The sequence below is a fragment of the Mustela putorius genome, unplaced genomic scaffold (genome assembly GCF_011764305.1).
Source record: "Mustela putorius furo isolate JIRA1106 unplaced genomic scaffold, ASM1176430v1.1 tig00003834_pilon_pilon_pilon, whole genome shotgun sequence".
NCBI classification, from domain to species: domain Eukaryota; kingdom Metazoa; phylum Chordata; class Mammalia; order Carnivora; family Mustelidae; genus Mustela; species Mustela putorius.
The window spans coordinates 86,138,958-86,152,670 of record NW_025421987.1 but is presented as its reverse complement, the minus strand read 5'-3'; the positions used below and the strand labels follow the sequence as shown (position 1 = coordinate 86,152,670).

At 39.4% G+C, this 13,713-nt stretch overlaps 1 protein-coding gene across 8 annotated transcripts in view; it reads left to right on the top strand.

Annotated features, from left to right (window-relative positions):
• EHHADH (enoyl-CoA hydratase and 3-hydroxyacyl CoA dehydrogenase) overlaps positions 1-13,713 on the top strand; it is a 44,998-nt gene that overhangs the window by 15,219 nt on the left and 16,066 nt on the right. For all 8 annotated transcript variants that reach the window (XM_045088709.1, XM_004745171.3, XM_045088711.1 and 5 more), the window contains one exon: positions 6,378-6,482. In XM_045088709.1, coding sequence (XP_044944644.1) covers positions 6,378-6,482 — 105 coding nt within the window. The remainder of the gene's footprint in view (positions 1-6,377; positions 6,483-13,713) is intronic.

Genomic DNA, 13,713 nt, shown 5'->3' with positions numbered 1-13,713 from the left:
ATAATGCCACCACCACCACCACCACAGTGTCCTTGTCCTCATCCCCAGAACCATTGAATATGTTACCTCACATTCAAAAGGGACTTTGTAGATGTGAATAACTTAAGAATCTTGAGAAGAGAGATTATTCTGGATTTTTCAGGTGGGCCCAATTCCTTAAAAGCATCCTTAGAAGAGGGAGGCAGGAGGTCAGAGAGGAGAGAAGATATTGCCAGCTGGCTCTGAAGATAGAGGAAGTGGTCAAGCCAAGCGATGTAGGCAGCCTCTGGGGGTGGGGAAAGACCGTGCAACGGAGTCTCTCTTAGAGCCCCCACACAGTTTTGCTGACCTATTTCAGACTTCCGAACTAAGCTAAGCCAAGAAATGTGTGTTGTTTTAAGCTGGTACATTTGTGGGAATTTGTAGAGGAGGCTAATACAGTACCTCTTGATAATGAAGCCATTAAGACTGTTAGTCTTTGGTTTGGAGTTTTTTTTCTAACAGAATATGCTAAAAAAAAAGAAATTGTTATTGAAAGTCAAAGATCCCCTGCTGCTGTTAATGTTGAAAAAAAAAACAAAACACCAACTTGGTAGGCACTGTGCCCATAGGGAGTTAATAAGTAAACAGATTTAGATTAAATTAATGAGTAAATAGCTAACCTTTTTGGATCTTCTGGAGCCCGTTAGATAGCTAATTCTGGAAAGTGAAGCAATTAGGACAACCACCATTGCTTTTCCACACTTCCTTTAAAATGCTACCTGAAAACAGCTGAATCTTTCCCAGTAACCACAAAAGAGAGTCTTGAGCCCACTCTGATTCGTTGCCTGGTGTTCTCTGTCCCATCAAATGACAAGGATACGGTGCCCTGCTCTTCTGCTTTCTCTTTTTAGGGTTTGTCCTCATTGTTCACTGAACAGTATACAAAGTCTCTGCTCTGTTCTTGTAGAGCTTTGCTCCAGCCCTGAATTTCTTTACGGTCATTCCCAGGACAGGGGTACTCTCAGGCTGTAGACTTTGAGGAGATACTTCTTAGTACCTAGAATAGTAAGGGGGATGTTGTGAGTGGCATCCTTATCCTACCTGCTTTTCAGGTGGGTTAAGTTCAGGTGAGTTTTCTCCATATTTGAACAAGATATAGAGGGTAAATTTTAGTAGCCAGAGCTCCCAAGAAGCAATAATATATATCAGCAAATATAATTCAGGGACCCAAACCGACAGACAAACAAAAAAACTTAACACTGAGCCCCAAGCCTCTGAAAATATTCCGTGGTGTTAGAAGACTGAAACATTAATGTGAAACAGATGAAAGAAAATGAAAATCTTAGAAAATAATCTAACTTAGAAAATACTGCATTTGTTCAATAAGAACCACCTGTCTAAAATCAAAACACTAGGCCAAATAACTTCTTTTCAAAGCAATGAAAAGAGGACTTGATCCGACAGACAACTCAATCAGCAAGTGCAGGATAAATAGAGATCCGTTTTTGAAATTCAGAATCTAACATAAAAATAGAGAAGGTATGTATTCAATGCCTCTGCTTTGAATAACAAGAGTTCCCAAAGCATGAAGCAAAAAGGTGAGAAGCGGTAACCAAAGGAAAAAACAGAAGAAACTCTTCAGATATGAAATGGAGCCAGAAGTCACATTTCAGCAAGCTCACCATTTTCTTGGAAAAAATGATGAGATTTCAATTGCCTGATGTATCTTTGGTAAAGATTTTAAACTTCCAGGAAATGGAATCCTGCGAGCTCCCAAAAGATAAAAACAAAACAAAAGATTACTTTCAAAATAACTACAATTACTCCAGTCACAAATAAACATTAACTATAGGGAACATTGGTATACTATCCTAGTACCAAGGTTCCGAGGCAGAGCTGGTGTGTATCAAATCAGATCATACGCAGTTCTAGTACATGACTGTTGGATACGCTTGTCATATTTTTTTAAAGATTTATTTATTTGTCAGAGAGAGCTCACAAGTAGGCAGAGAAGCAGGCAGAGGCAGAGAGAGAAGCAGGCTGCCTGCTGAGAAAGAAGCCCGATATGGGACTCGATCCCAGGACTCTGGGATCATGACCTGAGCCGAAGGCAGCCATTTAACCGACTGAGCCACCCAGGCCTGCATCCTGCATGCTTGTCATGTTTTATTATCCTTACATTATTATCATTTTATTTTATTTTATTTTTTAATGATTTTATTTATTTATTTGAGAGAGAGAGACATCACAAGTAGGCAGAGAGTCAGGCAGAGAGAGAGGGAATTGGGCTCTCTGCTGAGCAGAGAGCCCAATGTGGGGCTCGATCCCAGGACCCTGAGATCATGACCTGAGCTGAAGGCAGAGGTTTAACCCACTGAGCCACCCAGGTGCCCCCATTTTAAAGACTGTATAGAATCCTAGGATGTAGAATCCTAGTCTAAGATTCTGTACAGTTTTTAAAACAACAAGCCTATTCTAAGATTCTATACAATCTTTAAAATGATAATCTATATCAGAAAATTCTGAAAGTGGGGTCCGGGTACTCCGGGGAATGCCCAAGACCATTGGGGGCGGTTCATGAAGTCAGAGCTACTTTCATAACATTTGGATGTGACTTGCCTTTTCTACTCTTATTCCGTCACACACGTATAGTAGAACTTTCCAGAGGTGGTTGTAAGCCATGTGATGTCAGAGCAGATGGAATGCAGAACATCTATGAGAACCCAGCTGTCTTCTATTAAGCCAGACACGAAAGAAATTTGCAAAAATATAAAACAATGACACTCTTCTCACTGGACTTTTAAAATTTTGAAAAAATAGTTATTTTGCATTAAAATGTATTCACATTAATGTTAACATTAACATTTATCCTTGTTATTATTTTTTTAAGATTTTATTTACTTGACAGAGAGAGAGAGAGAGCACAAGCAGGGGGAGAGGGAGAGGTGTGAAGCAGATTCCCTGGTGAGCAGAGAGCCTGATTCGGGGCATGACCCCAGGACCCTGGGATCATGACCTGAGCTGAAGGCAGATGCTTAACCAACTGTGCCACCCAGGTGCCCTATCCTTATTGTTTTAAAGTGATTTAATGAAGAAACATTTTGAAAGTTTTCAGTTTTAATTTCTAATACAGTAAATATTGATAGAAACGATCTACATAAGCAAAGGCTTTTTGGAGTCCTCCATTATCTTTAGGAGTGCAAAATGGTCCTAAGCTTAAAAAGTTTGGGAACTGCTAATTGAAATCCATTATTTTTTTTCTGACACAGAAGCCACCATACAAAACTGTGTACATGATCCAAATTAGAAAATAGTATGAGTCTATGTGCCTAAAAAATGCTGCCTTTTTTCTTTTAAATGCTGGGGAGGGGTTATAAATCTGTACAGAGTATGAAAGGGTAGCTAGAAAAACTAAAAGTATTAAATTTCTTGATTTTCAATAAATTAAATTAGAAATTGTCTTAAGTTACAACAGTATGATAAGTATATTCTTAAGAATGTACAGTATGTTAACTATCTAATGTAAAATTCAAAAGAGGGTGCTTACAATCCAATATACTATAGAATTCAAAGTAGCGTAAGCCGTTCATTCTGCGAAAGATCAAATAGAAAGGAAGTAAAGCAAATAAAATATGGGGGAAATTGTAATAGTGTGAAATGAGTCTGTAAAGTCTAAGGTTTACGAAAATTGAAGCATTGGGGGAATACTGAGGAATCTTGTGTCTCTGTTACCATCATTAAGTTTCAAAAGCAAGCATATCTTGGGAGAAATCAGGAAAAAATCTGGCTTCTTTGACAAAAATGAAGTGAACAAGGATTGCCTTTTCTAAAGCACTGCTGCTTATAGAAATACCACTATTTTTAACTTGATGAAGAGAAGAAGTACGAACAGTAAGGATATGATGGATTTTGATTTGCATAGAAAAGGTCACAGTGAATTAGAAGAAAACTAACATCAGAATCATATACCTCTTTTAAAATTGTACAATTTTAGGGGGACCTTAAGAATGACATTGGAAAGGATTCCATGTAGAAAAAGATTTTCTAACGATTGGAAAAGAAGCCATGAAGAACACTGGAAACAATCAAGATTCCCCACTTTGGAGAATAGAAGTCTCAGCTTCAGTTACCCTGGTTCTCCTTATAGTAGCTCTTGGCAAGGGTCTCATTAAAGTCCTTTGGACCTTGGTTGTTGTCTACATTGAGGGCAGCAAGAGAAAAAGCAAGTTTAAGTTTGAGCCTGAATATTCGGGTTATACATGCAGAGCTGGGTCTTTAGGCCCTCGAAACAGAATCAAAGAACCCAGAATCTCACTGACTTTGTAAGAACAGTCGTGCTACACCTCCACTTGTGTGAAATCCAGGCTGAAAGCAATCATTACAGCTGAAGAAATTTGCACCTCCTGGCTAGCTCACAGTACCTACACACTTGCCCCAAAGAACCTTTTTGTACTAGGTTTCCATTTTTCATTTTGTCTGCCATTGGTGCCCTTAACCTGGGCAGGCTGATTCACTCACGCCTTACCCAAGTGTTATTTTTTTGTTTTGTTTTGTTTTGTTTTTTTAGGGTCTCCACTTTAGACTCCCTTGTAAAGTTAAGAATGAGTCAGGGAAACATTAAAAAAGGCTTACTAAATATAGCCTAAGCTGATATCTGGAATCGTAACACCAACAATGGAGTTAACACTTTATTTCTTTTAAAAGATTCTTTAATTTATTCATTTGAGAGAGAGACAGAGAAAGCACAAGCAGTGGGAGAGGCAGAGGGAGAAGGAGAAGCAGAGCCCTTGCTGAGCTGGGAACCTGACACAGGGCTTGATCCCTGGACCTGGAAATTATGACCCAAGCCAGAGGCAGCCGCCCAACCATCTGAGCTACTCAGGCATCTCTCCCCACCCCCTGCCCCAGTGACCTTACACACAGGAGACTTGACACCTGCAGCCACTCATCCACTCCTCACCCCAGGAGGAAATCAGGGAGCCTGTTTTCAAAGGCACTTCTAGAATATCGCCTAAATAATGTTGCAGAGTGGCCCCTGCCAGAAATCACTGAACTGTCTATCTGATCAAGAAAACCCATTTGTAACTCTCTGAAGCACTACTAAGAACCCAGAATGGAGGGTTTGTCTCAAAGATGATATCCACTAATGCTGTATGAACTGTGGCATTGTTGCCCTCAAGACTGATTTGATGATCACTTTCCACAAGGCAAGATGGTACTGGCAAGAAAGCAAGTAAGGTGTTACTGTCTCCTTTCTTCTGACTCTGTGATAAGGGGTCCTCGTATCCCTTAACCTGCTACTTCAGAATATTCAGATTAAATTACATATTTATACCTGGTGAAGAACTCAGGACACCGCCTGACGGTAGATGCTCCTGCTACCACTGCCATCAGACACTAGATGTCGCTAGCTGCTGCTTTGTGTCCTTACTGCAGGCTAACACCCCACTTCCGAGCCCTGCTTTCACCAAACTTGGGGTCATGGGCCACACTCTCTCTGAACGGATCTGAAGGAACAATTGTCTGATCACTTCTGCTTCCCTTTTAGCTGCTGTAGTAAAGGGCAGGACTCTAAAACTCACTTTATAGGAACTCCACAAAGTTGCTGACTAGGCAAAAAATGACAGACGTCCGCCCCGTTTAGCCAGTGTAATTTTTTTTTTTTTTAAGATTTTATTTATTTATTTGACAGAGAGAGATCACAAGTAGGCAGAGACGCAGGCAGAGAGAGAGAGAGAGGAGGAAGCAGGCTCCCTGCCGAGCAGAGAGCCCGATGCGGGACTTGATCCCAGGACCTTGAGGTCATGACCTGAGCCGAAGGCAGCGGCTTAACCCACTGAGCCACCCAGGCGCCCCCGTGTAATTTTGATTATAACATAAACAGCACCAACTTAATAATTTTTCTGTTTACCCAACTATATTCTTGTTTCAGGGCTGTCTTTTTTTTTTTTTTTTTTTTTTTTGTAATCAGCGTTGGTATGTATGTCGGTATGTATTGGTGGAAGAGAGGTATGGCTGCTTTGCTGCTGTTATATTATTATTCTCAAAAATCAATAATTTCTTCTTTAGAGATGTATAGTTTACAAAATACTTGTATAGTGATTTATGGAATATAAAGAAAATGTATTATTCTCACTTGATACTCAGAATTACCGAGATAAACATAATTATTCCCATTTGCCTAGAGGGAAGTGGGGTTTCCGTACAATTCTTGACCATCACACAAACAGTAGTAGAAGCTTGAATTAAGTTTTCTGGTTACTTATACAGTGACCTTTCTACCATAAAAGTCAGTGTGTTGCTTATTTATTTCATTTAATAACAGATGTTTGTACCTAGGACAGATAACCTTCCTACTAGAGAGAGTCATGCTTTTGCTTTAACCTCACATTGTTCTTTGTATTGTTTTGTTTTAGGAAGACATATTTCGGCAGATGAAGCACTCAAGCTGGGTATTCTAGACAAAATGGTGAACTCAGACCCAGTTGAGGAAGCAATCGAATTAGTCCAGAAAATTTCTGGTAAGAAGAATATAATGAAAATAACACAAGATTGGAAGGAAGCTAAGCTTTCATTTAAAAAAATTTTTTTTGTTAATTATTTTTATTAACATATAATGTATTATTTGGCCCAGGGGTCAAGTCTGTGAATCGTCAAGCTTACACAATTCATAGCCCTCACAATAGCACATACCCTCCCCAATGTCCATAACCTGACCACCCTCTCCCTCCCCCAGCAACCCTCAGTTTGTTTTGTGAGATTAAGAGTCTTTTATGGTTTGTCTCTCTCCTGATCCGATCTTGTTGCATTTTTTTCCCCTGCCCCCCAAACTCCCAACCCTGCCTCTCAAATTCCTCATATCAGGGAGATCATATGATAATTGTCTTTCTCTGATTGACTTATTTCGCTCAACATAATACCCTTTAGTTCCATCCACGTTGTTGAAAATGGCAAGATTCCATTTCTTTTGATGGCTGCATAGTATTCCTGTGTGTGTGTGTGTGTGTGAGATCTCTTTATCCATTTATCTGTTGATGGACATCTAGGTTCTTTCCATAGTTTGGCTATTGTGGACATTGCTCCATAAACATTTAGGTGCACGTGCCCCCCTTCAGATCACTATATTTGTATCTTTAGGGTAAATACCCAGTAGTGTAATTGCTGGGTTGTAGGGTAGCTCTATTTTCAGCTTTTAAGGAACCTTCATGCTGTTTTCCAGAGTGGCTGCACCAGCATGCGTTCCCACCAACAGTGTAGGAGGGTTCCCCTTTCTCCACATCCTCACCAGCATCTGTCGTTTCCTGACTGGTTAATTTTAGCCATTCTGACTGGTGTGAGGTGGTTTTGATTTGATTTTTCCTGATGCCAAGTGATATGGAGTACTTTTTCATGTGTCTATTGGCCATCTGGATGTCTTCTTTGCAGAAATGTCTGTTCATGTCTTCTGCCCATTTCTTGATTGGATTATTTGTTCTTTGGGTGTTGAGTTTGATAAGTTCTTTATAGATTTTGGATACTAGCCCTTTATCTGATATGTCATTGTGAATATCTTCTGCCATTCTGTTAGTTGTCTTTGGTTTTGTTGACTATTTCCTTTGCTGTGCAAAAGCTTTGATCTTGATGAAGTCCCAGTAGTTCATTTTTGCCCTTGCTTCCCTTGCCTTTGGTGATGTTTCTTGGAAGAAGTTGCTGCAGCTGAAGTCAAAGAGGTTGCTGCCTGTGTTCTCCTCAAGGATTTTGATGGATTCCTGTTTCACATTGAGATCTTTCATCCATTTTGAGTCTATTTTTGTGTGTGGTGTAAGGAAATAGTTCAGTTTCATTCTTCTGCATGTGGCTGTCCAATTTTCCCAACCCCATTTGTTGAAGAAACTGTCTTTTTTTATTGGACATTCTTTCCTGTTTTGTCGAGTATTAGTTGACCATAGAGTTGAGGGTCTATTTCTGGGCTCTCTATTCTGTTCCATTGATCTATGTGTCTGATTTTGTGCCAGTACCATACTGTCTTGATGATGACAGCTTTGTAATAGAGCTTGAAGTCTGGAATTGTGATGCCACCAACTTTGGCTTTCTTTTTCAACATTCCTCTGGTAAGCTTTCATTTTAATAAGGGATTCCTTAAATATCTTATGGTATATCCATGTGATAGAATATGATAAAGGTTTAAAATGAATAGGAAACTCTACATATTGATATGTTATGAATGCTCTGACAAATTGTATTATTAGGTGAAAAGCACTACAAATCAGGGGCCTTGTGTGGCTCAGTTGGTTAAGTGTCTGCCTTCGGCTCAGGTCTTGATCCTGGATCAAGCATCAGGCTCCCTGCTCAGCAAGAAGTCTGCTTTTCCCTCTGACTCTCCCCCATCTTGTGCTCTCTCTCTTTCTCTCTCATAAAAATAAATAAAAAATTTTTTAAAAACCCTATACTTCATTGTGTATAGTGGTTCACCATTTATGCAAAAAGGAAAGGGGAATGGGACTGAATGTCTATATGGGGAGAGTGTACATATGTAACTGTTCATCTACACATGAGATATTTCTGTAAAGATTCACAAGAAATGATTAATGGTTGCCTCTAGGAATAGGGCTGGTCAGCCAGAGAAGCTGTTGGAAGAAGACTTTTCATTGTTTACACTTTTCATTGTTTACCCTTTTGTACTTTTTGAATTTGTATTGAAATAATGTATTTTCTGTAAGAAATAGAATAAAAATGAAAACAAGCAGGGCGCCTGGGTGGCTCAGTCATTAAGCATCCGCCTTTGGCTTAGGTCATGATCCGGTTCCTGGGATTGAGCCCCACATCAGGCTCCTGCTCAGCGGGAAGTCTGCTTCTCCCTCTCTCACTCCCCCTGCATGTGTTCCTGATCTAGTTGTCTCTCTTTCTCTGTTAAATAAATGAATAAAATCTTAGAGAGAAAGAGAAGGAGAGGAAGAAAGAAAGGAAGGAAGGAAGGAAACAAGCAAACAAACATTTCAGCAAATAGAAACAAGCCAGCCAGGATGCCTGGGTGGCTCAGTTGGTTGAATACCCAGCTCTTGGTTTGGCTCAGGTCATGATCTCGGGGTTGTGAGATCAGGTTGCACTCTCAGCAGGGAGTCTGCTTGAAGAGTCTCTCCCTCTGCCTCTCACCCTACTCTCTCTCAAATAAAAAAATAAATCTTGAAAAAAAAAAAAAAGAGAAAGAAACAAGCCTCTGTAATTTGCCACAATGAAACCATAGTTAGGTCTCAGTGAGCTATCTTTTCTTTCTCTGGCTGGTTTCTTACTTTGTGGATTCATGGCATTCCTTTAAGAGTTCTTGGGACTGGCGCTCCTAGAGTTTTCCCTTTTTCTTTTTTTCAACTATTCCTTTTCACTTTTTGGAGATTGGCAGCAAGATGGGGAGGGTTAAAGAGTGCTGGAAAAAATAATTGGGAGCAGTGTTGGGTCACAGGTAGAGCTGCGTGTTCATCTTTCTGCTTGGTGGTAGGCAATGGCTCAGTGTCATTCAAAGGCATTCTTTTGAAAAAGTCATTCTTTTGTGGACCCTGGCAGGGACCAAACACTTCCCTGAAATAATCTTTCTTTTTGTGGCTCTAGCCAGTTGCGGTTTCAATGCAACTGTAAAAGCTTGAACTGGAGAGGCCAGGGACTGTGGGGCGAAAATCCTGGTGACTCATAAAGAGAATTAGCAAGTCTTTGCCCAAAAGGGAATGAGTCTCCTGGTATCTTTCTCTGCCTTCCATACAATTGTCTCCAACTTTTTGTCATCAATTTCATCGTACCTCCCCGGAGGCTTTATTGTCGTGTTAAAAGTCACTAGGTTGGCTGACACCAAAGGTTATTTGCGTTTGGAGATCCATACACGAGTTTTTGGTTTGGGCCTTGTGATAGACCCATGTCTAGCATTGACACCCACGGCTTTAGTTTGTAAAGAACTAGGTCTCGACAGGAAGTTCTTTTCCTAAACTGATTTCCCCAGATCAAGATTTGAGAGTTAAGTAAATAAAAGAGATAGATGAGGATTGTAGTCTAGTAAATTGTAAATGGTCTGTTTTAATTTTTAAAATCTGACTTTAAAAATAATCTTTAAATGAGAAAACTAAACATTAAGTTGATTTTTTTTAAATTTATAGAATTTATAAAATGGTTTACTTGGTCTCGGCCACATTGCACAGTTTGTCCACTTGGTGGCATCCAAATATTGAGGAGGAATTAGCTGCCTTTTTTTTTTTTTGGAATCCTCTGCTTTAAAATTTGTTAGTTTACCTGTTAACAGTAGGGAAATGATTTTTGGCTTTGGATAATTATGTATAACTATTTTAAATCATAATTATGAAGACTATACAGAAATATGTAAAATTGTGTATAAAAATGTCTAAAATATAAATTTACATCGATTCTATAATTATAGCTGTATAGAGTATGAATATAGCCAAAAATTTAAAGGAAATATGTAAAAATGAAAAGTTTTTTTTTTTTTCAAGAAATTTCATAGTAATCTTTGCTTCTGTTTTCATTTCTTCAAGCTTTATTGGGGTATAATTTACACACAATAAAATCCACCCATTTCAAGTGTAGAGTTTGAAGGATTTTTGTAATTGTCTATAGTTGTGTAACTACTGTCACAATCAATATATAGTTCTATTACCCTAAAAAAAAGTATTTTCATGCCTCTTTCATACAGATTCTCTTCCCTTCCCCTTCGCCACAGATAACCACTGACTTACTTTCTGTTATTATAGTTTTGTTTTTTTAGAATTTCGTATAGTTGGAATCACAATATAGCATGTAGCCTTTTGTGTCTGACTCCTTTCACTTAGCATAATGTCTTTGAAAATGATGTATGTTGTTTCATGTAATAATATTTCATTCTTTTTTATTACTTAATAGTATTCCATAGTATGGATATCATTGTTAAATATTGGGAACAACTCAAAAATCTCATTTTAGGGGATTGTTTACATAAAAGATGGTAGATCACAATGAAGCAACCCCATTCAGCCATTAAAACATCCATATTTTTTAAATTTTTTTTTTTTTTTTTCAAGGTTTCATTTATTTATTTGACAGAGAGAGAGAGATCACAAGTAGGCAGAGAGGCAGGCAGAGAGAGAAGGAGAAGCAGGCTCCCTGCTGAGCAGAGAGCCGGATGTGGGGCTTGATCCCAGGACCCTGAGATGATGACCTGAGCCAAAGGCAGAGGCTTAACACACTGAGCCACCGAGGTTTCCCAGAAACTGTTTTTTTTTTAAGTGCTACCATCTCTTCAAGAATACACCATTACATCAAAAATGTACACCTCAGTTAATTAGACAGAAAACCCACCAGAGGATATAAAGTAGTTTCAGTATAAAAAGGCATGTGCACATGAACCTGTCTGGCATTGGTGTGTTACCACATATTTAAGGGAGACTGAGTAAGGTTTGGATTGAATCACGTACACATGTAAATTTATCTTTGAGGCACTGCATAATCTCAGACTTTTAAAAAATATATTTTATTTATTTATTTGACAGAGATCACAGGTAGGCAGAGAGGCAGGCAGAGAGAGAGGAAGGGAAGCAGGCTCCCTAATGAGCAGAGAGCCTGATGCGGGGCTCCATCCCAGGACCTTGGAACTGTGACCTGAGCCGAAGGCAAAGGCTTTAACCCACTGAGCCACCCAGGTGCCCCTAAAACTTCCATTTTTTAAAGAAAGTTGAAGAACTTGGGAAAATGCTTACATGTAATATTATAGAAAACAACCAGATAGGAAATTGCACAATTGGATGTGTCTTCATATGAATATTTACATAAGGAAATAAACAAATTTTTGTCAGTGGTTGTATTGGGTGGCACATAATAAAGACTTAATTTTTTTTTAAAGATTTTATTTATTTATTTAACAGATCACAAGTAGGCACAGAGAGGCAGGAAGAGAGAGAGGGTAGGAAGTAGGCTTCCCGTCCAGCGGAGAGCCCAACACGGGGCTCGATCCCAGGACTCTAGGATCATGACCCAAGCCAAAGGCAGAGGCTTTAACACACTGAGCTACTCAGATGCCCCAAGACTTAAAAAAATTATTTATCTTGGGGTGCCTCGGTGACTCAGTTGGTTAAGCTTCTGACTCTTGATTTCAGCTCAGGTCATGATCTCAGGGTTGTGTGATTGAGAGTTCCAAGGAGGGCTCCAAGCTCAACAGGGAGCCTGCTTCTTTCTCTCTCTTCTTCTCCCTCTGACCATCCCCCTGTACACAAACTTGCGCATGTAAAGAAATATTATTGCATATTTTTAAAGAAATAAATATTTTAAAAAATGTTTATTGGGGCTCCTACCTTCAGCTCAGGTCATGATCCCAGGGTCCTGGAATCAAGCCCCGCATCAGGCTCTCTGCTCAGCGGGGAGTCTGCTTCCCCACTCTCTCTCTGCCTGCCTCTCTGCCTACTTGTGATCTCTCTCTGTAAAATAAAGAAATAAAATCTTAAAAAATATATACTAGTTTTAAAAAAATGTGTATCTTTTCCTAATATCTGAGTCATTAAATTTACCCAAAGGAAAAAGTGATGTCTGGTCAGTGTGGAAGAGGGGCAGTCTGTAGAACGGGGCTTAGGACCAAAGTCAGGAGACCTAGACTATAGTCTTGACCTCCTACAGACCTTTCAAATCAGCTTTTTGGGCTTTATCAAGAAAAGGAAAAGACTCCGTAAAATTAGTTGGTTTCAAACCCAGTTCGGAGACTAAACAGACTGTAGGGGTTGGGCTCGTTTTTTGTTCTTGCTACAACCTGGGAAGCTCCACTATGTCTCTTTTGGGGGTTAAGTCTTAGAATCCCCATGGGAAACTCTGGGAATTTTACTGTTTGATTTTACTTACTTATTTTTCTTAGAGAGAGAAGGAGAGACTACATGAGGCTGGGAGCAGGGATGGGCAGAGGGAGAGAGAAAATCTCAAACAAGCTCTACTCCCAGCTCAGAGCCTGAGGAGGGGCTCACTCTTATAACCCTGAGATCGTGACCTGAGCCAAAAAAGAGTCAGACACTTAACTGACTGAGCTACCCAGGTGCCCCTGTTGTTGCTTTTAAAATGAGTTCTACTATTTGGAATTCTATGACTCCTTGGTGTTGCTTTGTAAAAAGAAAATACCAGAGATACAAGGTAGGGAAATAGTGCAGCTCAACAAAGGTCTATCTCATAGAATCATATGTACATTTGCCATTTATTATCTTATAAAATGCACAGCGTAGGCAGATTTATTTATCTTGCCTTTCATTTTCATTGTGCTTTTCCTTTCTGTTTGTTCCCAGGCTTTCCTTCCCTTCTCCTCCTTCTCCTTTCTAGTCTTTATTTGCTTTTAAATATAGCTATTAGTATGTGGTTATTTGCCAGAACAAAAATGATGGATTGACTTGAAGGAGAGGCTCCACAAAAATATTTTTAAAATAAATATTTATATTTTATAATGGGTATTTGTGAGTATACTAAAAACCACTGAACAGTAAACTTTAAAATGGTGACTTTTATGGTATGTGAATTATCCCTCAATTTTTTTTTTTTTTTAAAGATTTATTTATTTATTTGACAGAGAGAGATTACAAGTAGGCAGAGAGGCAGGCAGAGAGAGAGAGGAGGAAGCAGGCTCCCTGCTGAGCAGAGAGCCCGATGCGGGACTCGATCCCAGGACCCTGAGATCATGACCTGAGCTGAAGGCAGCGGCTTAACCCACTGAGCCACCCAGGCGCCCTATCCCTCAATTTTTAAAAAGAATGTATTTATTTATTTTAGAGAGAG